Consider the following 27,568-nt stretch of genomic DNA (forward strand, 5'->3'; position numbering starts at 1 on the left):
CTGTAAAATACACGGTTTGATGTATTTACTTTTGTCCATACTACTTTACAATTCCAGATTATTTTGTCAGTGCTAATGCCCTTAGTGTATTGTCTCTGTGAAGTGGGATAGATACCATGCAGTCAATTGATTTGTAATTGCATATTACTAATCTATGGGATTGAGAGTCCAACTCAGTTGGCAAGACTGAAACTATGCTACTTAGTACAATTATTTTTAAATTAAATTGAAATGCTCTTTCAAACCATTGCAGGGGTGGGGGAAGTGGAGCCTACTATCTATATAAAATACATATGTAAAAGGTGAGAAGTTAGGATGTTATACTATAGCCTCCCAAAAGGCTTCTACCAAGAAGTATGAAGGAGTTCTAAGGGATTCTATCTTTATAGGGAATAGAATTTTTTAATCAATAGATTTCGAATGTTTTCTCTATTCATCAAATATTCCATCTTAAGCTTCCTTTTTTTTTTAATGTTTAGTTCTATTGAGTTATATTGTTTTGTTTCATGCTTACTTTTTTGGGGCAGGATATGTTTCTTGCTTTGTGTAATTGGTATTTTGACATTTCATTCATTACCTTCTGGAACTCTCCCTCTGGAAGAGGCCATATAGTAGTTAATCACTCTTCAGGAGTAACAAGTTTCATTTCATATTTCTGCCATAGGGTGCTATTTTTGTTGTAGGTCTACAGTATGATTCAGTTTAAACTCAGGTAAATTTAACACGTGATTCTTACTTTGCTCTTTAGTACTGTAAACTAATGACGGTACGGTATGGACTAGACAAGATTGGGTGCTTGAAGCTGTGAATTCTGATGGTATCTCTGCCACTGATTTCTTATGTGGCTTTCTTAAACCTAACACTGATTCAGAAAGCAAATGTGAACAATGCTGGCCTCTTTCTTTTGTAGTGATACATGATTAATTTGTTTCTTTGACTTTTTTTCATTGTATTCTGGTATCTCTGGAGTGACTGTATACAATCTCCAGTATCTTATGAGATCGTTAACCTTGTTTAAAAGCAGTAGGTTATTATAACTTGATCTCTGTATGGATTGTGGTAAGCTTTATCTTATACAAGCTTTTATCCTGGTTTGCTTGAGTAGACCTTCTTCTAAACAGTACAAAATAAGTAATGAGTGATAGAAGTATGACTTGCTGGTGATAAATTGTCTGCACGCTTACTAAATTATCCTGGTGTATAAAAAATCGAATTAAATAGAAAACTAAGTTTTCAAAAATTATCTTTAATTCTTAATAAGTTTAAGAAAGGCTGTGAGATACTTTTGTGTACTGCTTTGAAAACTTAACCTCCTTTATGGAGCCTTAGCATCCTATATTATGTAAAAGATACCATAGGACAAAATCAATTTTGGGGGGAAAGAAATTATTATGTATTTCTACTTTTCCCTCTAAGTATTTTTTTTGTTTGGATACACTTATGATGATGATTATAATGAATTAAAACTCTGTGTTGTGCTTCTTCTGTCGGAAACTACCAGTGAAGCCAGAATCACAGGTCAGTTTCCTCAGAAATTGCAGGTGTATATTTTCTTCTAAGGCTGACTTTCATGTTACTCTTGAAAAGGAGATAGCTAGCATTTGTCTCTGCATTTCTCCATATGTTGTGCTGATTCCCTCTCTGTGGTGACTGAAGCCCTCACTGACCATACAGAGCTTTAATCAATTTTCAGTCTGCTTTATGACCTGGATGTACTTTAAATTTTAATCTGTCACTTTTCCATTGATTCATAGTTGAATTCACATAGTTTTGAATTTAACTGGATATGGCTGAAGAGGAAGATGCAAATTCTAAGGAACTGCTGTAAGGTTCTTCCATCATGGAAATCAAATGCCCTTTTGAAATGCAGTCATAAGCTGTGGAGCTCATATCTTCTGCAGATATGAAAGATGCATGAGCCTTTCATTAGGAGTGTCTTATAAGCAGTGAAGAAGCATTTGAGTCTAGTTTCAACAGTCTGTGTGTGTCCAGAAAGCCTTAATGCTACTTTTACTCATGTAGTCTGAAAGCATTACACTGGTGCTCCAATTTTAGACCACTGTCACTCTTGCCCTCTGTTTATTGCCAAAATCTTTGTATAGCCATTGATTGTATGATCATGTCCATTTATTCTCCGCAGGTTTTGTGTCTTTTATATCAGTAATGGAAAGCCATAGGTTCCAATCTTCAACGTATATCAGCCTGACTTCTGGGCTCATGCGAGGCTTAAATGCATGGTGATGACAATACATGTAGCTCTTGAAGGGTATCAGGACTCCTACTAAGGCATTGGGTGCAATGGAGAGAGGATGTGGTGTTGCTGCCAGGTAGTGCCTGAAACTAGATGCAGTAGATCCTAACAAAAGATGATAAAGACTGGACCATGCGTATGCCACAGAGGTTCATCAGCCTGGTGTTCTTACACCTTTTTTGATGGTCTAGGACTTCCCCTAACACTTGCCATATTTTCTATATGTTAAGAGAATAGCTAACTAGCGTAAGTAATGTAGAAATTGTTTTTGAGATGATGAGAATAACATGGTAGAAAATGTGTAGGTGGTAGAGATTAGATAAGGAGAGGGAGATGGTGTGAAGCTACGACTTAATTCGTGTATTCACAAGAGAGCAGGTTTCTTCGTATCACTCTCCACTTTGCAGTCATCAACCTTCTTTAAGTTAAAGTGTTTTTATCTAGTAGACTGTACCTGAAAAATATCTGCAAAAAAAGCTTGAAGAAAGTTGGCTGGGCATCCTTGTGTTTTATCTCCGTGTGTGTGTTCCTGGAGTTCATTTGCTGCACATACCTCCCAAGCAGTTGTAAAGGAACTTCTGCTTGTTCAGGTCACTCCCTGTTTGTCATTCCTGGCACTCGCCTGCATCAAAACTGTGCTGCAAACACCAGGGCTCATAAACTTGACAGCATTTCCCCTTTGAGCTGATAGATTGGGAAATCCAGAACATTTTAGACTGAATTCTATATTTTCTGTTAACTGAGATTAATTTGGGATTGTAATGGACTTTTCTTGAAGGTACTGACAGATGACAAATGGTAGCACAGCCGTGCGTGCTGTCAAAATGTTGGTCCAGAAAGTCTGGAGAGGACTTGTTGCAAGGTTATAATTCTCTCATTAATGCTAATGGGAGATTTTGGGCAGCCCACATCTTAAAAATCTGTTGACACATCACTTGAGGCTCAGTGTATTTTTACACAAACAAATCTAGATTAGATGCACAACGTAAGCTTTTTTTTTTTTTAATTTTAAAAATCTTAAAATTAATTAAAAAAAAAAAAGATCTTTGGGCATAGGAAAGGAGAATTGCTTACTTAACTCCTCAAGGTAACAATACACAGAGGACAGTGGAAGAAAGAACAAATAGTAGTTACTTGCTGTAATATGAATGCTTCTTCTTGAGCAGTGTTCACAGGTCTTGTGGTTTTGAACATACTGGGGGGACTTCATTTTTTAATTTGCTATTAAATGAATCTTTGGCACCAAAAGGGAAGGCACAGAAGATGTGAAACTGCTCTAAAAAACATTTTTGCTGAAAGGTTCTTTGGCTTCAAAGAACAGGCAAATAACTCTTTTAGTGTCTCCTTCTATTCTGTTTATTCATATAAGCATTTGTCCTCTCACAAATATGAAAAGCACTAGCTGAGAGAGATATTTTTGTCATCTGTCACAAAGTTTTAATACTGGCAGAAGAAGAAAATGGAGATGAAGACTGTCAATCAGAGTGCTGTGACGCTGCCTGGGCTGCTTGCTTCTATTTGCTGTTGTCAGAGAAGCCAGCCCAGGGTGATTGCTGGGTTTCAGTTCTGGTGTGTAGCCATGGGCAGGCCAGGGACAGCTGGCAGATGTCTTACATCTGCCTGGAAAGGAGTCCATTTATGTAACTTTGATCTGTGGCCAAGTCTCATGATGTCTTACTGTTGGGACAAACATTAGGTAACCTCATGGACACGATGATGTTTGATACGTGCGCATCCTCTGCAAATTACCTTGTTTCCAAGGCTTAACCGTGCATTTTTGGTGTGTTTACAGGGGTGACCCTTCAATTGTGAAACTGAATATTGCTATTACCACAGGCTACCTCATTTCTGGTAATTATACAACGTCATCTTTATAACATACTCAACATGTTTATTTATATTGAGTCCTATCTATTTACATTTGTCTTGAGACTCTGTTCTGGAGATGTGATGGGTGTAAGAATTTTAAAAGCCGCAGCAGAAGTTGTATTGTAATGGAGTTGTGGGGTTGTGGTGAAATTGCAGGATGTGAAAGATGGGAATCGTGTCTCCCCAGGCAGTAAGGGAATGCCATGGCGTGGCTTTGTGATGGTTTGGTACCCAACCACCAATTCCAGTTCAGATTGTACTTCAGCCACTTCAGAAGATGTGGAAGTGGCTTGCTTCAGAGCACCAGAAACTAAATATACAACCTTCAATGCAAGTTGAGGCAAATGATGCCATTGGATCTCACTTGCCCACCTTCTAATCTCACTTCAAACCAAAATTAAGTCACATATAAAACTTGAAAATTTAGAATTATTTTTTTAATGCAGCATTTACATTTAAATATGTTGATGTTCTGAATTATTGACTAACTAAAATTGGCACGGGAATTTTGCAAAAACACTATTTGGAACTTTTATTTTGTGTGGGGAATTGCTGACTTGCCAAAATGAAAACTCTGACTGTTTTCTGGGAAAACTTCCCTTGTTTGAATGGAGTCTTTCACCAGAGACTACGCTGTATACTAAGTTGTCTCTTGCAGTTGATTTCTCACTGATGGGTTTGGTGATCAGCACACGCGGTTCAAGTCTCTGGTTTGTCTGTAAGGGGAACTTCATCTTCCATGTTTAAATTCATTGGTATCTATTTCTAAATAGTTACGCATTAGGCTTTCATTATGAATTAATGAATGCCTTTGAACAGAGACCTGAACGGCCACTCATTCTCTTCCTTATGTAGTTAATGTTTAATTATTTATATGTGGTGGAGCAGCTGTATCAGATAATATGGAGTCCTGCCTGAGGACAGCTCATGTAAAGAGATCAAGGCACTCACTGCAGATAGGAAAAGCATAATGGTAAGGTCTTTAATTCTGAACCTTGGTCACTAGTATTCCATTCAAAGTGCCGAGTATTCATTTATTTGGAGAAAGACGAGGCATAAATTGCTTATTCCAGTATAGAACAGAAAATTTTCTGAAATCTCAGACCATCACAGGGCAAGAAGAAATTCTCTGTCAAAGCTTTCTTTACAGCAGTAACTCAAGTACACTGTATTGCTTTTACAGTAACTGGGAAGGTCTGATTAAATAAAGTGAGCATGCTTCTCATTCCACGTGTTTCTTGCACAGGATTAATGGTTCCCTGTTTGCAAGTATAAAGTTCTGAACTCACTAATTCTCCATAGTAGATCCTTGATTTTATTGTAGGCATTTGTACATTGGTTATATATGTCCCTTCCCTTCCCACTCCTCTTTTTTTTTGGTCAGTTGTTTCAAATTTGTGGATCTGTAAGTGTGAGGTCTTCATATCAGATTCTGGATCCACCATTTCCTACCAGAATACTTCAGCTAAAGGTATTGTCCCCATATTCCTGTTGATATGGAAGATAATTTATGGCAGCTGTTGGAATAACGTGTGCTTAATATTTTGTCAGAACTTTTACTGGAAACAAATCTTTAGGATAAAGTATGTTTCTACTGGTAGTGTGCACTGGCATTCATACCTCTAAAAACTAAGAGAAACACTATTCTCAAGTAAATGGTAGCATACTAACTTGCTTTTTAACATTATTTATTTTCTCTTGTAGATTTGTTGCTTATTATTTGCTACTGGAAGGCAATTGGTGACAAATTTTTTGTAATACATCACTTGGCAGCTCTGTATGCTTATTATTTTGTACTGGTGAGTGCTGTATTCTTTAGTAATGTAACAAGCAGATGAGAATGGAGACAGTGCTTTTATGAATCTCATTTCCTTCATGTTTAAAAAAGTTATTTGCTGGTTGGTGTGTTAACTTCATGATAGGCATATTTATATCTTAAAGAGGTCACAAAATCACAAGTGTGAACACTTAAATGGAAAACCAGGAGAAGATGGTTTCAAATGTTTTGCTTGTTACTGTATTTTTAAGACCATTGGTCAGTGATGTCTCACTCTGAGCAGCTGGATGTGGTTCTTCTGGAGATTATTCTTTTTATTTAATTGCAGCAACAAAAACAAATTAAAAAAAAAACAGGAAAAACTTTGTTTTTGTACACACTTATGTCACCCAGACATGAACACTTTATTATTATGGTAGGTAGGACTGTGAAATGTATTTCTCTTCTGGATATTAAGCAGCTGGCATACAGCACGTGTTAATATGTAATATAAATATACTAATCTGAAAAATGAACAATCACATGAAGTTCCCAATTGCAGATGATAAACAAAGTAACTATATCCGCTGTTTAGCTTAGACTAACGTTAAGCTTTGTTATAACTGAGATTTCTCAGTACGTGTATGTTGTTTGTTTGTTTGTTTTGTTTTTATGAAGGTTGATGCTGACCCTCTGAGACTTTTTCTAAGATTGCTGTGGTGGGGAAGCAGTTGATGATTCACTGTATATATCTTTCAATATCTGTGACATATGTACATGCACTGATGATAAAAGAGGAAGAAAAGGTTATTCTTCTAGGGCAAAGACTAACTCAATTACTCTTTGCTGCTGATTTACTGCTGGAATTGCTAAGATGCCTTTGTGATTTGGTAGAAAACCTGCTGACCTCCAGAGTAATGCTGCTAAAGCTCTTCTGAAAAGCTCATTCAGTAAATAAAGAAATCCTATAAAACACAATTTACTTCACTTACCACATCTCTTTCGCTAGCTAGTTCATGAATCCCAGGCTTAAAATATTTAAAAATGTGTTGAGATGTCAGATTACTGCCAGATTTTAAACCATCTAAAGGTAATGAAGTGCGCTGACAAGTAAATACTCTGTTTCAGGTTGAAGGTAATTAGATCTACTCATATTGTCATGGATGAAACTGAATTAGAACTGGATATTAGAGAAATGAAAATATCATTCCTGAGACTAATCCCTCATGCAGAAAAATCAGTAGTTGTTTCTACTAGGAGTAATAATATAGCGTGAACTTTAATCTCAATTTATTATTTGGATCCAACTCACCCACTGGATGTCTATGTCTGTGCCATGGGTTGTTCAGGAATAAGGCTGAATTTTCTTTATCTCTACACCTGCCAACTGCTGCTTGCCCAGTCCTGGTGGAGTGGGATACTATTTCCAGCTCATAACACAACCAAAAGATAAGACAGAGAAGCCTGTGTACTTTGTCACTTAGAGGGAGGTGTTCAGTTACAATGTGTTTTGGTGGAAAAGTTCCATGCTGTTATCTGGATACCAACATAGGGAAGACAAAGTCTTCCAGCTTAGGGGATGTGGCAGGGACTGCAACACAACTGGTGGACAGGATTTTCCTTTCAGAAGGCAGGAGAGAATTTCAAGGGCTTTGTGTGTCCTTTCTGCTGCCAAATAAAAGCCGATAATTTATCCTGATGTAGCTAAGTTGCATTCTTAAAACAATTCAGGGACATTCTTCACCTTACTGATTTTGTTTGAGTTTGTTTAAATGTGAGAAATCCAGAATATTTATAATCCCCTTAGGCAGTAGCAGTACCATCATAGTTATATCCTACCAATTCTTGTGCCAGTCTCCTAGCTGGCTTCCCATTTCCTCTTATTTCTACGTCTTTTAAAGATTTATTTAAAGAAAAAAAAAAAAAAAAAAAGCTACTGATTCATGGTATTTAAAGGACAACAGCATCTTCTGTAGAAAACTTCATTTTGAAACTTTATGGAAGATTGCCACAGCTAAGAAACTGGCATACTGACCATCTTAATCAGGCATTTGGGTCATTGTATCATTCTGTGTATGCTTGAAGACTTCAATCAAGGTTCATCTGCTAGACCGTTGATCTCTGTGTCTGCTTTGTCTTTGTCCAACTAGAGCAAAGGTCTGCTGGCTTATTTTGGGAACTTCCGTCTGCTTGCAGAATTCTCCACTCCTTTTGTCAATCAGCGGTAAGTAGCTGTGGAGTTTTTACACAGTTCTTTACACTTTTATCTATATTATACAGGATGGATTTTGTCATTGAATAGCTGCTAAAAGTGAATTTTCATTTATTTAGAGTTTACTATCTGGAAATCTATTTTACTATGAAAACATTTAGCTGCTGTTGCTGCACAGCTGGTGTGCTCACTCCTGAGTTCTTTTTTAAAGCAACCTTCATATAAAATGCCAGATTTTCATATTTCAGTTATAAAAATAGTTCTGGATTCTGAGCTCTTAAATTAGAAGAGTAGTAAAGCATCTAAATGCAGCTGTGGTAGTTAAGCTTTACACTTGTGATCAGAGAAGAAAGTGGCAGGAGTCTCTTTAGCAGACTTCAGTGACAGTGGAATACTGCTGTGGTTTCTGGTTGTAGCATCACACTCAAACTGCTGCTGTGAGAATCAGGGAAGGCATGATGATGCCAAGGAGGGCAGTCCCTGGAATTTCCCAGAGCTCTGGGCTGGGTGCCCACTTGCTCTGCAGCTGCTGTGACCCAACTGGAGACACCAACCTGTCCCAGGACTTCACCTCGAGAGCAGGACTTTGGTATAGGATGGAGCTGCTGTCATCTCCTCCTCCTCTTCCTCCCCCTCCTCCTCCATGTTTTTCTTTTGCTTGTAGTGTAGGATCAGATCTCACAGTGCACCGCATACCCATTCCCATCTTTTTTTGGGTGTTTCTACTTTACTGATCCTTCTTGTGTAGTATCTGTTTTCCTTTCCAGGTGTCAGATACAGAAAGGGTGAGGGTGAAAAGAATAAGGGTCTGTAAGCCTTCAGACAAGATGTCTAAGTATTATCTATTACTAGATTGTGATTGTCAGCTCCAAAAGAGTTTTTGAGACTGTAGCATTCCTCACGTTTCTAAGAATGTAAAGAACAAAAAGGAAGAATTGTGCTGAGGACTCTTCTGAATGTTAGCAAATTCAACTTAGAGGAGGGCAGGTAAAGGAGCTCTGCTGGGCTATTTCCATTTGTCCAAGAGAAGGCTGTTGTGGTCTAATTCAAGCTGTGCTCTGCTTGCACAGAGAAACCAAGGAATGAATAAACACTTCTTCAAGCTTGTTTTATAGGAGAGTAAGAAAGCAAGATGTAGTGTATTCTGAAGGTGGTATTATATTCTAGATTTCTCTCTTAGTGCTCATGTTCCAGTCATTGTTCTCATAACTGAGTTTTATCAAGATAGGATTTCATACTGGAAATGGATGCTTGCTTTTCAAATCTATTAAAAGTAGTATATATTATACTTTTAAATGCCTATGGTGAGACTGTGTCCTTGAAAACCCACATCTACTGCTTTCTGAGAAAAACAGAAGTCTCTGTGGAGATGATAAGGTCCTTCACACTGAGAAATGTCATCTCATTAGTGCATGGTTTTTTTTCCCATTACATTTGAAAAGAACCAGACGCTTAAGGCAGCAAGTGGTAGATAATGATTTACATTAAACTTCTGCTTTGCATTCTTAGTATTACCAAAAAAGAGCAGTATTAAAATATAAAATTATATTCTAATCTCAGAACTGAAGTATTTTCTTTGTTTTGGTGCTGTTAGAGGTATTTAATTCAGGGTTGTTCCCATGCCAAGCATTTAGATCTTTTTATGTTCATGTCAACATTTATGCAGTTAATTATAAACTGTGTTGGGTAAAATGTTAACAATCACTGAGATTTACTTATTCATATTTTTTGAATTTGCTGGGAGAGGGAAGTCTCTGAGCAGATGTCCAGTCACCCTTTTCTCCAGCAGTTACTTATCCTGGCACATTGCTGTGGACTTCAAAAGCTTTCTTTGATGTTACTTCTGGAATCTGTATTAAATATATTGAGGAAAATACAGGCTCTGTCTCACTAAACATGCCAGGTCTGTATCAGCCCAGCGTTTTGGTGGGAAGATGTCCAGCTTCCTGATCAGGCTATCACCTGGAGAGCCTGGAGTTTCTGTCTGCTGCATTCTTAACTGATTCCTGGTGTGTTTCCGTTAGAGCTGGATGTCTGGCAAGTCTTTTTAGTATATCAGTAATTATGTAGGTTGCAATCTGCAGATAATTAAAATTGACTTTATTTTTTACAAGTTTTTAACTTGTTATTTTGTTTAATAGCTTTAACCCCATGGCTTTTTGAAAACAAATTGATTATTCCACTTCCTTCTTCCCAATCATTGTCATGAATATGTTGATTCATGCTATTTTCCTGTCTTTAACCTGGCGGTGTTGCTCAATTTTTCCTTGCATTTATTTATTATGTGTGGACGTGTCTCACTCCAATTATAGGAGAGAGAGAATGTTCTTTAATATATGTGTGAACTCAACAGTGAGATTAAGACACCAGGGGTCAAATGTTAGCCTGACCAGCTTATTACAAATCCTAGTTGTTTACGGAGATGGGGAAAGGAAGACGGGCGAAAAAGCAAGCAATTTTTTTAGAAAGCAACAGAGATAATCGCCACCAAAGGTCCAGCATGGTTTGTAGTGCATCTGTTGATCCCAGAAACTCATCTGGTCACCATAGGACATGAGAGAAAGGCGGAAAGCTTTGCACTGTAGCAGCAAACACAGCCCACGAGGGGATTCTTTCTGAAGAGGTTTTTTTTCCTCTTAGGGAATTCCTCTGCCAAAGGTTCCTTCTCTTTGGGAGTTTCTCTCCTCCAAAGGTTTCTTTTCTTTGGGAGTTCTCCAGAGTCCTTAGTTTAGTGGGAACCTTTCATCCCCCGCTTTTCAGTTTCTCTTTTTAGTATTTTTTCTCTCTGTTAGCATGACACACTTGGCCCAACAGATAAGCCAACACGAAGTGGTGCCTCTGTTGCCGTGCACAAGCATTATTGCCTTTTGCAGTGGCCATCTTCTTCAAGCTGCACTCCTGAAAAAGACTGCTTGTCCCACTTCTGCTTATCTTTACACTCATAAGTAGAAGTACTGTGGCACGGTGACACCCACCATTTGCCCCCCTGAGATCTATGAAATATTACGCCTCTATTTTATTACCATATCCAAACACAATGTTAGGAGTGCTTTCAGGGCAGAAATATTTTTAAATTGTCTATTAATGCAAATTATAATAAAAAGCAATAAATTTGAATTTGCCACCTTAAAAGTTACTTTAAATTATAGTGTAATGGTCGTTGGCATACATACTAGTCTTGAACTGACTTACAATATGAACTGGGATTTTCTACGTGTTATTCTACATATAATGTTCTTGATATCATGCAGTGCTTACTGCACGGGGGCGGGGGGAAGAAACCAAGCAGAAGAATTTGCAAGGTAAGCCAAGAAACTATGCAATGACTTAGAAATAGAAGCAATAATTTAGAAATACAAGGTAGAAACAATTAAAAAAATACATGCTTAATTAAGAGAAATAAAATCTTCTTCAATTAAGTGGACTCAAGTGTGCTTGCCTTCTGTGAATACTTCTTTTGCAGGTGGTTTTTTGAAGTACTGGGATATCCCAAATCTTCAAAGGCTAACATGATCAATGGTGTGCTGATGACAGTTGTGTTCTTCGTGGTGAGGATTGCCGTCATGCCTATGTATTACAGCCGTGTACTTTCTTCGTTTGGAACTGAGGGTTTCCAGAGATTAGGATTTGCAGCCCAGAGTGCCTGGATTATCTCAAGTGTTGTCTTGGATGTTATGAACTTGATGTGGATGGTCAAAATTACAAAAGGTTGCTACAAAGTTATTTGTCTTGTTGGACAGGAGGAAGCCAAAACTCATAAAAATGGAAAATCTGACTAGAGATCATACGCATAAACAGAAATTTCTGCTATGAAAATTATTTGGGTTCACTGAACCAGTGCACATTTCTGCCATGGAATGCTCCTCTTAAGGAAACAAGGTATTACCTCTGTACTGACCTTACTCTTTCCCTAGCCACACTGCCTGCGCACCCAGGGCCACGCTTTAAGGATCTTCTCCAATGAGGAATAGAAGCAAACGTTCACAGAAATGAATGCTACATGTTCTGAGCACTTAACAAACTACTGACATGAGGAAGGAGCAGACTGGTTACTTGGCTGTTGTCCACCAGTGTGTCTGAAGTGTTTCACTCAGGTTTCTCAGATTAATGTGTTTTATAAATCTAGTGAATATTGATATCTCTCTTTTATAAAAACATAAACAAAGCTCCCCAAACTCATGATATGGTGCAATTTTCCTGGCAAGTTTCTATATTTTCTTCTAGGAATAACAATCAAGATTTCATTCTTGAGGACTTTTTAATTTTTGCAAGAGATGCTAAAAGTCTAGCTCTGATTCTGTGAAGTCTTTTACTGCTTTTTGTTCTGCCTTGTAGGAATGCAAAGCATTTGGGGAAATTTATGAAATAATTTTATCTAAAATGCTGTATTATAAGACCATACGAGATATCTTAAGAATGGTTAAAATTCTCTGATTTTTATAGGGAGGATTCATTTCTGCTTTTTTAGATTGCATGCAAGAGCACATCTACTAAATCAGCCGTGGAAATGAGTTCATAAGTTAGTATGGTAAATTATGTTTGGGAACAGCATAATTCTTACTGTAGTGCTTTTTTCCTTTGCTGCTACTGCCTTTGAGAAGTATTGCAACTCTGCTCAGAGTTAACCATTGACTTTTGGGATATGAAGCTTACTTAGAAAAAGATAAAATTATTCTGTATATGTGCCATGGAACTTACAATGAGCCTTTTTTTTTTTTTTTTTAATCACACAAGTGACCCATTAGATATGATTGCTGATTTTTATTGTCATGTTTTCCTTGTTAATCACATCTGAGCTGTTGACTAAAGAACACTCTTGAATTAACAGTGCCAAACTTCTTTCAACCTGTGACATACAGTGACAGCTCACATCTGTAGGCACAACATTTTATTTTCAGAACCACATATTTGTCAATAGGCACTCTGTTCCTCCTTCTGCAGACTTAAAACTTGGAGGACATTGGAGAGAAATCTTAGTGTCTAGGAGGAATGCTCTCAATCCAAATTGTATTATAATTTAAGGAATTTTATTTTTTTTTATGATTTTGAGAGCAGTATTTGTGTATAGTTTTGGTTCTGTTTTGCTTACTTTTAATCGTATCTGAATTGAGGTTGATTAACTTCTGTTTCTTGTTTTTTTTTTTTTTTAATTATTATTTTTGAACATTGTGTTGTTAGTTATACCTTCTAACAAAGTGTGCTAAATGTACACATTTTCACTTGGTACTTCAGTACACATACCAAGTATTGTAGCAGACTGTGTGTAAGAAATTTATTTTTAAACAAAGAGAGGAATATTTATGGGCTATTTTGTTTTCCTTTTTTCCTGTTCCCCTTAACAAAGCTGTGTGGAATCAGCCCTCACCTCTGCAGTCCGCAGTGTCAGTGCACCAACGCTACGATGCTTTTGAGCGAGAAACAGGGTTTGTTTCCCAGGAATCAGATGTCAGTGAGCCCCAGAGAGAACCCCATGGACTTATAGCCAAGGCAGCTGTGTTGAGTTCCCAGTTCCAGGGATGTCAGAGAGTATTGTTTGATATGCACAATACTGGCTTTTATCCGCTTGGTTTCACTGGGCAGACGTTTTCCAGTACTGTTTCCAATCCTGCCCTCTTGAGGGAGATGTCTAAGACTGCTTGTTCAGTTCTACAATCACCTTCAAATGAAGTGAATTCAAACGTTTTGGAGAATATGCTTGAAAGTAGAAGTATCCTTGTATTTTATTCAGGAAGTAGGATGAAAAACTGGTAAGGAAGATGAGTTGAAGCAGCTTTTAAGATGAAAGCTTCTCAAAGTTCATCTCAACTTCACATTAATCTTTGACATCTCTGTATCATTTTGTTTTGCTTTATTTTCAGTGTAGAGCATTCACTAAAACAGTCGGTTTGCTTTACCTCTAGATAGATTTGTGCATCATAGGGGGGAAGTCAAGCTGTAATAAGGTTGTTTTATAAGTAGATTGGAAATGGAAAAACAAGCCTGCAGAGTACATACTGGGCAACAACTCAAAATAGAAGGGCATTGAGGTAATTCTTTAGAAGACGCAATGTTTTGGATTGCTGCATGAAATTAACGTAATTAAAACAGCATTTTACAATGTATTCAATTTCATTTTTGTATTGTGATATTTCAGTGTATTACTGTTCAGTTCTGATGCATCTACTATGTGTGAGAAGGCAACTGTCTAAGGAAAAAGCATTATTAACACTTGTCTATTTAGCGAGAACTGTAGTCAGCAGTTTGCAAAATTATATTGTATTGAATACATTAGGATAGAGCACTCTTGCCTACCACTACAAGTTTATAACATAGCAAATTAGATGGCCTTGGCACCTATTTTTTCAATTACGCCTTCTTAATTTAAAAATGATGTTGAAATATTGACATCATTTTACGTTTCAAGCTTGTCTCTTTGCTTTTTTTTATGCAAGAAGTGCATGATTAGTAGGATTTTCATAAATGTCATCTCCAGAATGTAATATTACTTTAATAGTGACTTAAAACTTCTATTTTGACACTTGCATTGTAAAGCAGACAGTTGGTATATCGCCAGGTGACTTTGCTGTGGACGTATTGAATGGATGGAATTAGCTCAGTAAAAATGCTCAAAAATCACATTTTATTTTTTATATTCTTCAGTACTCCATTACATAAAATTAGTGTGGTGATCATGAGAGTGTCTGTATGTGCTGTATTTAAGTATGCCAGTTTCTCTATGGTTTTACTTTGTCATCAGGGATGAATAAATACCGCTCTCAGAGCTACTATAGGGGAATGGCAGGTCAAGTTTTGCTTTTATAATTGATTTGTGGAAGCAGTACTTGCAGAGGGGAAAAGTACTTCAAATCCTCGTTTTCTTGGTGAGCGTTCCAGCGGATTTCAGTGAAGTCAAGAGCCTTATTGCTACAGAGATGTTTAATGGGTATCTGTACACATAGTGATACAAACTTTATCTCTGAAACCTACTCTACCTCTATAAGTAAATGCTCTTTTGAGTGAGCTCAGCACTTTCTTAATTGCTTAAAAATAGAATCTACTGAATAATGAAAGTTATTCTATGAGCAGGATAAATGAGAGGAGCTGATTGATGTATATAAATTCTTATCAATTCCAAATTTTATGTCAAAGTTTATTAAAAATAAATTAATTACAATGTTTGGAAGGTAATCGCTTTCATCTTTACATTGAAAATTATGCTGAAGCATTATTCATACTGAAAAATTAATGTTAATCTCTGAGTAAAAGCTTACTTACACAAGTGAGCAGATACGTTCAAGCATATTTAAAGGAGGGAGGTGGAGGAGATGCTGAGTACAACTGCTGCTGTGGCTGGGACAATGGTAGAATGACAAGCAGCAGAAAGGTTATGTATTCCTGTATCTCTGTAATGGTACAAAGTGAAACTAAAATTTCTTTTCAAGCTGTGTAAAAAGGCTTCTAAGTTGTTGATTTCTGTATGAAGACGACTTGTGTGTGTTCAAGTATATGTACATACAAGCTTTCTGTGAAAGGTCTTTTAGTAGAAAAGTTTGTGAAATTGTTTTGTAAAGCTTCTGCTGAGCCATTCAGGGGAAAATAAAGGGCTGACTCAAAATTACTCCAGCTGAAGGTCTATTACAGTGTTCAGCAATGGGGAAAGCCATGTAGAGAGGAACTAGAATTTTCAGATGAGCAATACAAATGTAGAAGGCTGTGAGAAGTATGTGTAGCCCTCTTTCCCATTTAATAATAGCCTTCCATAGAACTTCATTAACCAGTTGCGAGGAACTTCACAAGGCAGGACTTGTTCCTGGTAAAGTGTCTCTACCCATGGAATGCATTTGACAGCTGGAGAAAGAACAGTACTTTGCTGCTGAGGTCCTGGCACCAGTCAAATGGAAAAAAAATTATTAATATTTACTAACTTTAACATTCATCCAAACCCTGGGTGAAATCTCTTTGCTGGACAGGTGAAGGTCATATGATTTTCTGAAAGCAACTTGAAAAGTCTTTTTATGGAGGAAAGAAAGAAAGATGTGCTGCTTGGGATGTTTAGAACTCTGGGATTAAGCATCAGATCAATACTTTTAGGTGATAACACTTATGATTTCTTATCCATTTAAAATCTCTACTAGCTACCTCCTTCGGCATTCTTGCTCTATTTATAATAACCAAGCACTTTATAGCTCAGTAAAGAATGGAAGGTAGCTATGAAGAATAACTTGTATTGTTTGGTATAAGAAATATTTTGTCAAAATTCCTTCTGAGATCAGCTTCACGGTGGGGTGTCCTAAGAGGGCATCTGATAGCAATGTACATAAATTTTTAATCTACTTGTAATATAAAGGAAATGTCTTTAAGAGAGTGGTTTATGAGGAGTTCAGCATGCCTCGGTATCAACCATATAATGATGCAGTGTGCTATTTATAACTTCTTAGTCATTGAAATTGAAAACATAAAAACAAAATATTCTGTAGTGTATCTTTATTTTTAATCTGTGTGTGGGATGTCAAAAACTGTACTTGTCTTGTGGATGGCACATGCCTTTATGAGCCTATAAATATTTAAGTATATGAGAAAATGCACCCGAGTGGAACATGTTGCATGGAAATTGTCTTCTAAGTTTAAATATTTTGTTATTGAAAAAATTCTGATTGTTTAAATGCAACATTTAAATATCAACAGTAAGCTCCAATACAGAGCGTAACACTTTGAATGCAGTACAGGAGATGTTGGTTTTGTTCATTGTAACACTATTCAAGTTTGACAAGAGAAATCCATTATATTATAGGGAGAGGGGGGAAAAGGGCTAATCCTGAGCTCTGGTATAATTTGCACACTTAATACACTTACATGCAAATATCCTGGATTTGTTTCTAGCATGCATAAACCAGTGTTTAATGTCTACAGATACCTATATGGGGAGAATGATTTAACATGTAAGCACAGTTAGACTGCTGCAAAAGCAAATTACAATCTGTTGGGAACATGTGAGTTATGATTTAGGCATAAGTAATAGTCAGTAATTTAAAAATGTTCATGTAATCTTCAAGAGAGACTCAACAAATATGGTATACCTCTGCTCTGATACAGAGCAAGGGTGAAAACTGGATGTTCTTCCAGGCTGATTTCTGGAAAACCATGACAATCTGGTCTGCAGAGAAAAGATTGATACTGTCACGGAGTGTTAGGATCATATTATTAAATTCAAATAGTAATGCGGCCTGATTGTAGTAGCAATCCTTATCACTGCACAAGGACTTAAGAATGCAATATAACAATTCTGAAGATTGGATACAACAGTGAACAGGTGAAGTAAGGTGAATGGTTAAATACAATGCATTTAGATTTTCCTTTTGCTATAAAATTCTGAATTGTGTTTGCATTTCAGTATACTGTAGAGCATTTTTGTATTTGGTTTGAACAGTCTAGGAGCTTGCATTATATTGGGTGATTTTTTTTCTTTGGTATATGCAATAATGTCAATGAGCAATAAATTGCATGATGTATGCAAGGTATTGTTACTTCATAATAAAAAGAACAGAGTTGCTTATTTTGTGAATTTTTCTTTCTTATTGTGGTAATAGCTTATGTATCTATAATAATAAATGTGTCATGAAAGAATGACTTGCTTTGGGTTAAGCTGAGAAACAGTTGGCTTGTACAGTACCTTGAAGTTGCTGCACCTTGCTTTATGTGCAGGGGGAGGAAGGGGGTCTAAGCCAGGTGTGTAGGGTGGGTGGGTGGACTTAGGGTGAAATGCTGTGTAGGACCTCACTGTGGCCAGGAATGTAACTGCAACTGTAAACTGTGTACTGGGGAAAAGCTTATGTTTATATCAGATAGTATTAACTATAATGTGTTATAATACATTTCAGGACATAAGTCAAACACTTCTCTGCAGGCTGTGGGTATAAAGAGCTGCTGTCATCTGTGTGTTATAGATGCAATGCATTACACAGTCCTTTCCTGAATACTGAGATATGCAATTAAGTTCCTTAATTCTCAGTTTCTCTATGGGCAGAGAATGTACGCCTGGGAACCACAAACTGCATGGAGAAGCCTGGTGATTTCTCTGAGCATGCTCAGAGGAAGTTGCTGCTGTTGTGTATGTTTGGCAATTTCTTGTATTTCTCTAAGCTTTTGAGTTATGCACTGATTAAATTTCTAGAAGAAAATACAGTGATTTTTACTACTTTTATTTCCTCTCATGTCTTAAGGGGAATTTTGTGCTATTTGTAAATGATATTCTTAGGTTACTCATTTTATACTTTCTGTAGAAAACTTGTCCTTAACCGGTCAATCTGTCTGCAGTGACTCAGGCTGGGAATGTCTGGAAGCCTTCCTTAGGGTCAGATGCTATATAGGTCATTTTCCATCTGCTTGCGGAAGGACAGTGAGGCTTGGTGGGACGCTGTTGTTCAGCACCGTATGGCTTTCAGCACTGAATGGAGGAAAGAAAGATCCAAAGGTGGCTGAGAACAAGGGATGCTGTTCTGTGAGCTGTTCTCAACTGCACAAATTCAACAAATCTTGTTGAAAGCATGAGAGCCCCCATGATATAGAGATATAGATAGAGATAGATAGATATAGAGGTGGATATACAAAATGCTTCCTATGTCATTTTCTGGTGCATAGCTCCCCCATTTACGTATGGTTTTTTTGTGTGTGTTTTTTTTTTTTTTTTAAATTTTGCATTCTTTCTGAAATTTTCCTTTGTTTTTGCTACTTGTATTGGTGCAATAATTCCAAATTAGGAGCTTTGCTTTGCTTGTTTTATGTCTTCACACTAACAGGGCATCTGTCATTTTCTAAAGGATGCATATTGTGAGCATACTGTGGTTTTGCTCGGCTTTTCTGGAGTCCACAGAGGAGGATACTTAAGGGCAGTGTGTACTTCCTTGTGGCTGTCACCCTGTTCTTTGCAAGGCTTTACTCTGAGGTAAAAGTATTTGCTGTAGAAACTCCGTGACGGACGTGGGAAGATGTCCCTGTCTTGAGAGGTGTTCATAAAAGCACTGAAAGATTTTTTAATTCGGGTGCTTAAAACGACTGTACTCTTACAGACTTGCGTGCTACAGCTGAATGCCAGCAGCTCTGACCTGCGCAGGCTGCCTCCTTTCGCGCGCTACGGGCTTCCTGGCGGCTCAGGGGAGCTCAGCCCGCCTTCCCACTCCGCCCGCAGCGTGGCGCCGTACCGGGCAGGCCGCCTTCTACCAGCAGCAGCCCGCCGCAGGGCCCGGCCCGCCGCACCGCCTGCGATAGCGGCCCGGGCACGACGGCGCCCCCGCGGTGGGCGGGAGCGGCTGTTGCGCAGGCGCGGGGCGGGCCGGCGCTCTCGCGAGGCGCGCTTCTACGGGGTCGCGGGGGGGCGCGGGCCGGGCAGAGGTGAGCGAGGGCGAGGGGAAGCGAAGCGACACGACTCGACGCGGGAAGCGGCGGGAACAGCGGTGGGGCGCGGGTCGCGGCACCGGGCCGGGTCCGGCCCCTGTTGGCGAAGAGGGGTGGGCCTGACCTTGCCTGCGGGTGAATCCGGTCACGGTGTGTGTTACGGGTCACGGAGCGCTTCCTGCAGCGAGGCGAGGCCCGAGGCCGCCGTTCCCAGGAGGCGCTGGCGCGGCAGGAGCCCGCTGCGTGCGTGCGGCATCGCCCGGGGGCTGCGGGCAGCGCCGCGCTGAGAGCTGGGGAAGGGGCCTAAGCGGAGCGTCCCTCCTGTTCTCCGCTGTACGCGCTGTGGAGGCCGCGGCCGTGGGTTTTTATTCAGGCAGTGCGTTTATGGCTCGCAGTGGTTTTTTGTTATTTATTATGGATGTGTTTTTAAGCAATGTGTGATGCTGTGGTATATCTGTATGTGCATTCGCTATAGTGAGTAGTGAACATAAGTTTCTTTACAGGTGTTTGCTTTTTTCTTTTCTTTAGAAACTTGAACTGAAAAGCCTGATTTCAGCAGCCATGGGTCTGTCTGCATCTGCCCCAGCAGCCACAGCTCAGTCAGCAGCCGAGCCATCCAAACAGCACCAGGCAGCCTCTCCACCTTCAGAATGCCCCATGCATCAGGAGAAAATGAGAGGTAACTGTGCTTGAAAGCTAGTGAAGTTAGCTCCTTACACTGAAAGCTCAAAAGTATTTGTCAGGAAAGAAAAACAACTGCATTAAGAACTTGAGCCTGTCCCCCACCCAGAGTGATTTACCGTAGCAGCTGATGACACAAACTCAGCTGTGCCCCAGAGGAGTTGCCTGCTGCAGAACCTGTGGGCTGCTCCTCCTTGGCTTTCCCCAGAGGGGCCCTGCAGGGCACGTCCATGTGGGGCCAGACTGGTGCCCATGTCCCTTTGGGGGTGGTCTCTGGGAGCAGATGGTTGTGCATCAGGGAAGGGGCAGCAGAAGGGTACAATGAGGTCATGTCTGGGGAAGGACAATGTCCGCTCTTTGTCGGCAGAACGAACACAAGTTGGATTCACGTTGCTTTGGAAATTTTGGTGACAAACAGCTTGGTGTAGCAGCCAGTCATAGAGCAGTGTGTAAGCATTCAGGGCCTCTGTGAGAAGCTTAGGTTTGAGCATAGTGTTGGGTGCTAAAACAGGCAAGACAAAAATATTTACGAAAGTTGGAAAGTGTTCTAAAACTCAAAATAAGAAGTGAAACAGCATTCTTGTATTTACATTAGTATTCCATGAAGTGTTTTCCGTCTCCTGTCATGTTTTAGAGACTTCATTTTGTAACAAAACATATAATGCTTTCCCCTATATTTTAGGTTGTCCAATGCACATGAAGACTTCTGACCGTAGGGCTGAGAACACAGATGATGTTCCTGCACATCAGGAAAGAGCATATGAATATGTAGCGTGTCCTGTGAAGTCTGGGACATCTCAAGCAAACAATGACATAGATCCTAGCAATATGGTAACTTTCACTTGCTTCAGATGTTTTCTTCAGTCTCATTTCTTCTGAAATGCCAAAAATGTAAATACTGATGCTGTGTAAAATGGGAACTCTGGCAAATAACGTTCTTTTTTCAATTTTAAAACTGCTTTTTCTGATTGTTTATCCAAATATTTGTGGATATTTAATTTTTTAATTTATTTTAAACCAATATAGGGTTGAAAGCTCTCTTCTTCGAAGTTGAATCATTTTTGATAAAAAGTAGTTTTGTAGTTTGTAAATATTTGATGCCATGTATTTCTGTTAGTTACGTACAAGCATGGTTCTTAAGTTACATCAGCGGTTTCTAGGTTCTGTGCAATAGTGGTATGGTAAGTTCTCATTCAGGTCTTTTGACATTTCCTCTGATTACAAGAAGACTGCAGATTTGATAGTTGAAGTTTACACAAAAGGTGTCCTTTGGTTTTAGATGACAAACTTACACAAAGCATTTTGTTGCAAAAAAGAAATGTGACCTCGTTGGATTTAATGTGAAGGCTGAATTTCTTCGTCTTGGATGCTTAATTATTGCTTTATTTTTTCTCAAATATTTAATAATTTCTAGTTTATTTTTGCTTTTGTTGTTCAAGTGATTCTCTGTGTTTTCTAGATGCCTCCTCCTAATCAGTTGCCATCTCCAGATCAACCATTTCCATTGTCAACTGTTAGAGAAGAATCTTCCATTCCTAGGGCACACTCTGACAAGAAATGGGTCTATCCTTCAGAGCAGATGTTTTGGAATGCTATGCTAAGAAAAGGGTAAGTACACTGGATTTTCAGCTGAAGTCTCCATGAGCCTGGGATTTTTGAAATAGCATCATTAGTTATTAATTCATAGATGCTATTTAAGAGTTTCAAGCAGGAAGCAATTAACTTTAAAAAGTACTGCTTTAAAAAAAAAAAAAGCTTTAACATTGCATATGAGCCGATCTCAAAGACTTTCCTTCCCCATCATCAGCAAGGTGGCTGAGAATGTCAAGGCAGCTGCTACTAACTCAGAAAATTTTCTTAGAAATCACTGCATAGGTGCAAAAAGACTTTGACTACCTACCTTCGAATGCAAGAGACTTCAGTCTAATCCTATAAACTGACAGTAAAAATTCTGTGAATCCAGGAGCATTCATTTGACTCTGTGATGCTGTTAAAAATTTGAAAATTAAAGTTGTTTGACTTGTAGATGTTTTCTGTCTAAACAAAACTTCAGTGTAGGCAAGATCGAACTAAATGATAGATGATTTATTGGCCTAAATAAAAAATCTCTGCTGCTGTTTCTGCAGTTCTTTGTATTTATTTGTTTGTCGTTCTGAAACATCAACTTTAAATGCAGTTACTATTAAAACAGTAGCAATTCTTCGATATTATTTTTGATTCTAGAGACAACATCGTGAACAGTTTGTACTGAACACAAATTTTTATCCTGTAAATGCTTTCATGTATTCAATTTTATGCCTATTGGAAAGGAAGCAACAGTCACAGTGCAGGATCAGAGAGATGGAAGGTGTTTCAAAGTGTATGCAAAATGTGTTGAGTAAAGGACTTTTGTGCATTAAGAACGCAAGTGGGATTTTTCCTGAGCATTTTTACAAATGCTGTGGATGTGCCATTGTTTGCACATCCCGATAACTTTCTGATCCAGTTAAGCTGTTAATTTAGCTAACCTGAAGTTGTGGATCTCTGTGATGATAACTTTGATAACTATCTGTTTACACAGAAAATGAAGTGGTACTCAGGATGCTTAAGCAGATGAGCCAGAAGTTTCCATTCTTGCTTTGTGTCTTTGCATAAACACTTAAATCTGTTGATTCAATGTCCATCCAATAAATTAAGGAATATGGAGGATAATACTTGTCTTATTTTTTAGGTGGAGGTGGAAAGATGATGACATAACAAGTGAAGATATGACTAACATCATTAAGATTCACAATCAAAATAATGAACAAGCTTGGAAGGAGATTTTGAAGTGGGAAGCTCTTCATGCTATGTATGTACACGTGAAATGGGAAGCAAATCACTTGGTTCAGCATTTGCTTTTGTAGTTGTTTCAAAGTAGACTTTGTAGTTTTCATAAAAATATTCTGGTATTGATACGTTTCAGAAGTTACGGTCTTTTATGATCTCCCATTTTGATACAATTGGGGGGAAGATTACACAGGAGGGATGACTGGAACTGAATAATTACACCGACAAAACGGATCAGCCATCTAGCGGTGTGGTATATTATGTGGACTTGGAGGAAAAAAACATCTTAGTGTATTTATTTGAAGATCACCTTATTTCCATCTTTGTTGTGAAAAAGGAGAGGGACAAATTTTCTTTAAGAGGAACTTGTGTCACTTTCGGTATAGTCCTTGTTCCTACAAGACACAGACCAGGTAAACATGATGTATCTAGAAATCGTCCTCTGAAATTCCATGACCTTTGTTGCAGAGTGGTTTCTTTTATGATTTTCTGTTATTTAATTGTTTTCACTTCTGTAACCCGTAACAAATTATTTTAGTGGTGTGTAGGGGAACTGCTAGGTCAGGGCTTGAACTAATGATTGAACATCTGGTGAAGGGCTGTGGCTGTTCTAGACAGCACAGGCAAATTGTTTGCAGCTGTGTGACTAGAAAGGGTGGACTTGCTCTGGGCTCACAAAGGGGCCAGCTGCTGAAGGGAGAGCATCTCTTGGCCTTAGGTTGCTTCCTGAGAAGGAGCACAGCATAGCCAGAGAGCTTCTTCACCTGTTGGGTGAGGTCAGCTCTTCTTTCTTTATGTGACTGCTGGTCTACCTGCACATACTTTGCGTGGTGTTGCCAAGAACCTATCAGAAGCGATTTTCCTTCATAGTGAGCAGACCATGGTGTAAACAGTTAAAATTAGACTTTGTTTCTCTGTTCTAATTGTGTCTGTAGGGAATGTCCGTGTGGGCCGTCCCTGATGCGGTTTGGAGGCAAAGCGAAGGAGTATTCACCAAGAGCCAGAATACGTTCATGGATGGGGTACGTTGGCATGAAAATAGGACTTCTGGTCAAGACGAAAGGTAGAGAGGCATGTCTGGAGAGAGGCATGTCTGGAGATGCAGTGTAGAAGTAATTTAGAGATGATACAAAAGTGAATTGCAAGTTATAATCACCAGATGGTGCATGTAGTGGTAAGGAATCTTATGCCAGAATGTGAATAAATAAGTCTTGCTTCCACTCCCTCTCCCAGGTTCATAATACCTATCCATTACATTTTTCTGCACTATTATCTATCTTTCCAGATATGAACTTCCCTTTGACAGACACGATTGGATTGTTGACCGATGTGGGAAAGAAGTGCGGTATGTTATCGATTACTATGACGGTGGTGCAGTGGATAAGAACTACCAGTTCACTATCCTGGATGTTCGTCCTGCGTTTGATTCTCTGTCGGCTGTGTGGGACAGGATGAAGGTAGCCTGGTGGCGTTGGACTTCCTAACTACTCCTGTTATGTGTGTTCAAAAAGTAAACCACTTGCCTCTGTGGTTTGAGGGTGTGTGGACAGTAGGACATGAAATAGAAGTTGAGTAAAACTGTGATTATTTTCATCACCACTGTTCTTTGGGGGGGGCATGACCAGGGTGAAGAAATGCATTGTTAAGTATACCAATGCTTTATGATACTGTAAATTATATAATAAAAGTACAGAAGCAAAAACATGTATCTTAATTTTCTTAAGACCTGGGAAATCTTTTATTGTTACAAATCTTGCATAAGATTTCCTTCTTTCATTTCATGCCTTTGGTGCTGTACCAAATACATTAGGCTTCTGGTTCTGACTGTGGTTTTGAGCACTAAAAAAATTGTGAAAACTGGAAGTTTCGTGAATGGTTGCCCTTAGTTACAGTATCAGCATACTGAGATGATAAAGCAGAAAAGTTGTGGGCTGTTACAAACTGCATGTTTTACTAAGCATTGAAGCTACATGCTTGTTTCTACGTGGGCACTTTACCTGTTTAAATGTGTTTCCTCAGAAAATTTTGGTCAAATCTATTCTGTTAAAGAAATAGAGCATTGCAGTGTGAGTATTTCTAAACGTGTGTTCAGTTGAAAATGTGGAGAGTATATTTAAGCCTTAATTTGCAGTTTATCTTTGAACAGAAGAACAGCTGATTGTTACAGGCAGGAAAAGAGTGTGTTGGCTTCTCTTAAAGCAACACTTCTCAAAAGAGATAAGGTTGGTCTCTAATGAGTATTTATTTAATCATTTAAAAAGTTTGTTTTCTGATGTAAGAAAATTGTATTCTTTTTGCTGCACTTGTGTGTTTTTCTGTCTTTATTGTGTCTTCTCATGTATTCAGGACAGAAACTTTATTTAAAGAATGTGTCTGGCACTGCATCTGGATTTTGCATCGTAGTTTCATCACCTGTAGTGTAGTATTTCTTAATTCTTCTTAAAATATGTAACAGTTGCACAGAGGTGTATGACTACGGAGTCATAGCACGTTCCTTCATAGCAGTGATAGTGAGGTGTGGTACAGATGCGTGTATAACTTGACTAAAAGGGTATCCAAAGTGCAAGTAATACTTTGCAAGTAAGCAAGGTTGAGTTGAGCATTTTTTGAGTGATGCTTGTTATTTCTTTGTGGATGTTTGTGTTTAATAAGGAAAATAATTTTTTTTTTCCCTTTTTTTAAAGTCTTGTACTGTAATAGCTTTAAATTTGCATGGCTTGGTAAATTTCAGTTGCTGCATACCTGAAATTACATTACTTCTCCCTTTCAGCATACAGTACTGTTGAGGATAACTCCTCTGTGCAAAAGACTTGAGAACAGAAAGAATAACCAAATACCACATTGTAGTTTCTCAAGTCAGAGTTTCTTCTTGTAACTTTAACTGGCAACCAGTTGTACCTTAATTCTCTGGAAGTGGTTATTTTTCACTGATAACAGAAGCTTCTTTTTGTTTTCTTTCAAGGGGAGAACACCTTAGTACTTCACTAAAGTAACTCTTCTCAATTAAGAAAATAGGTAGGAAATCTTCCGTAATTCATGGTACTAATGGAGACTAATCACTACCACTTCATAGGCAACTATCTGAAGGGTCAGAATAAAACTTACCCAGAAGTCCAGAATCCTAAGAAATAACTCCTACTTTTACCTGTTTTCAATTTCCCTATTACTTTTCCCTTTTTTTCAGCAATTCATACGTGTGTCTGTATATTAATAAGAACAGTTTTGAGCAAGAAAACACAAGCCTCAGTCTGAGTAGGCAGTATATATGCAAGATATAAGAAGTGTGTGATCTATGAAGTATTGTGTCTGACAGTCAAAGAGCTGCTTCTTTCAGTTCTAACAGAAAAGGCAGAAGATTGCTGCTTTTTGAGGTGGGCTTTTTGAGTTGTACGTACGTGCTTGGTAACTTGATCTACGCACAATGGAGAGTGCTTTGGAAGCTTCAAAATGACCAGTCTGCACTGTTGGTTTTGGAAACTTGACATTAAGTGTGTTATGAAAACTGTCATTGCTACTAAATCTGGGAGAAGATGTTTCATGCTGCTCCATGAGTTTACTGTCTTCTGTTTCATCTTTCCTAGATTCAGAATTGTTCTTTTCTGTGCTGTTTTGTCATTCAAACAAAAAGGAGACTCAAATAAATATACTTTTCTTAACTTCGGTATTTGTGAGCATATTTGTAGTTCTAAGAACTGTTAATATGAGCTCTTGCATGGGCCAAATGAGATAACTTCTTTTGGCCAATGAAACAGATCTTTGAATAGGCACTACTCATATTTAGGTGAAGAGAGAATCGAAAAGTAATGACTAACTTAAGCGTTAGCCAGCCAAACCTGCAGGTTTCAGAACAAGAACATATGACAACAAATATTTTCATCCTCAGTCCAGATAACTTCTGCAGAATAGAAGGTTTTAGTTTTTTAAAGTAATCATTTGAAATTAAGTTTATATTTTACAAGCAGTGAGGCGTAAGGAAATCTGCCATTTTCTGCTTTAGGTTGTCTGCAGTTCACCTGTGTTCTGCTTTACCATGTCCAAGCTCTCCTTCACCTCTTGTATTTGGTTCTTGGATTTAACACAGCAGGTCTGCAGTTGAAAATGTGTTCTTCAAAGATACTGTGCTCAGAAACTGCAATCTCTGTGGCTCTTTCAAGATCAGTGGAAAAGGACTCTGGCATAGCAGTCCGACTGTAATCAGGTCTTGGGTAATGTGCATGTAGCCAAGAGTAATGCTGATCTTCCTGCAGTATGAGACTGTTCTGCATTCAACTCCTCTGGTCTCTTGCCATTGCATTGCTTCAGGTGGCTGCCCTGCAGTTAACAGTGCCCAGCACTGTGCTGCCAATCCGGAGGAACACCAAATGTGCCTGCTGGGCTGACTATGCTTTCCCTGCTAAGAGATGGCCTAGTTGTCTGCTTTTCTACATTGTGTACTCTTAGCGTGTGGCCAACATGAATACCTGGTAACTAGCATTAATTCACAGCCTTGTGGTGGGATACCTGTAGTTCCTTGATGCATGGAGTCATGGTGATATTTTGCCACTGTGTTGTATTAGGCAGTTTGGAAGAGGGGATGTATCTCTTATCACCTTTCTTTTCTCCCCCCTCCTCTAGAAATAAC

At 38.6% G+C, this 27,568-nt stretch overlaps 2 protein-coding genes across 12 annotated transcripts in view; both read left to right on the top strand.

The window, feature by feature from the left end:
• The window catches only part of TLCD4 (TLC domain containing 4), a 42,384-nt gene extending 24,597 nt beyond the window's left edge, over positions 1 to 17,787 (top strand). For all 8 annotated transcript variants that reach the window (XM_048945492.1, XM_048945497.1, XM_048945498.1 and 5 more), the window contains 4 exons: positions 4,044 to 4,102; positions 5,825 to 5,919; positions 8,027 to 8,100; positions 11,552 to 17,787. In XM_048945492.1, coding sequence (XP_048801449.1) covers positions 4,044 to 4,102; positions 5,825 to 5,919; positions 8,027 to 8,100; positions 11,552 to 11,867 — 544 coding nt within the window. In that variant the 3' untranslated portion in view covers positions 11,868 to 17,787. The remainder of the gene's footprint in view (positions 1 to 4,043; positions 4,103 to 5,824; positions 5,920 to 8,026; positions 8,101 to 11,551) is intronic.
• A 1,597-nt stretch (positions 17,788 to 19,384) lies between these two features.
• LOC125693877 (holocytochrome c-type synthase) lies at positions 19,385 to 26,603 on the top strand. 4 transcript variants are annotated; one of them, XM_048946291.1, is made up of 7 exons: positions 19,385 to 19,455; positions 19,987 to 20,137; positions 20,822 to 20,970; positions 21,599 to 21,747; positions 22,850 to 22,969; positions 23,883 to 23,969; positions 24,233 to 26,603. In XM_048946291.1, exons 2-7 carry the CDS (start codon positions 20,020 to 20,022, stop codon positions 24,429 to 24,431), a joined length of 822 nt encoding a protein of 273 aa, XP_048802248.1. In that variant the 5' UTR covers positions 19,385 to 19,455; positions 19,987 to 20,019; the 3' UTR covers positions 24,432 to 26,603. The 4 variants fall into 4 exon arrangements, with proteins under 4 accessions (XP_048802248.1, XP_048802249.1, XP_048802247.1 ...); XM_048946292.1 differs by lacking the exon at positions 19,385 to 19,455 and adding an exon at positions 19,461 to 19,517; XM_048946290.1 differs by lacking the exon at positions 19,385 to 19,455 and adding an exon at positions 19,464 to 19,608.
• The last annotated feature ends 965 nt before the right edge of the window (positions 26,604 to 27,568 follow it).

The sequence above is a fragment of the Lagopus muta genome, chromosome 5 (assembly GCF_023343835.1).
Source record: "Lagopus muta isolate bLagMut1 chromosome 5, bLagMut1 primary, whole genome shotgun sequence".
Lineage (NCBI taxonomy): Eukaryota > Metazoa > Chordata > Aves > Galliformes > Phasianidae > Lagopus > Lagopus muta.

What these genes read in the sequence shown, in the direction of transcription:
- LOC125693877 (XM_048946291.1), top strand. Translation starts at nt 20,020, where the DNA reads ATGGGTCTGTCTGCATCTGCCCCAGCAGCCACAGCTCAGTCAGCAGCC. An exon ending in GCATCAGGAGAAAATGAGAG is followed by an intron (nt 20,138 to 20,821) that starts GTAACTGTGCTT and finishes CCTATATTTTAG; the next exon opens with GTTGTCCAATGCACATGAAG. An exon ending in AATGCTATGCTAAGAAAAGG is followed by an intron (nt 21,748 to 22,849) that starts GTAAGTACACTG and finishes CTTATTTTTTAG; the next exon opens with GTGGAGGTGGAAAGATGATG.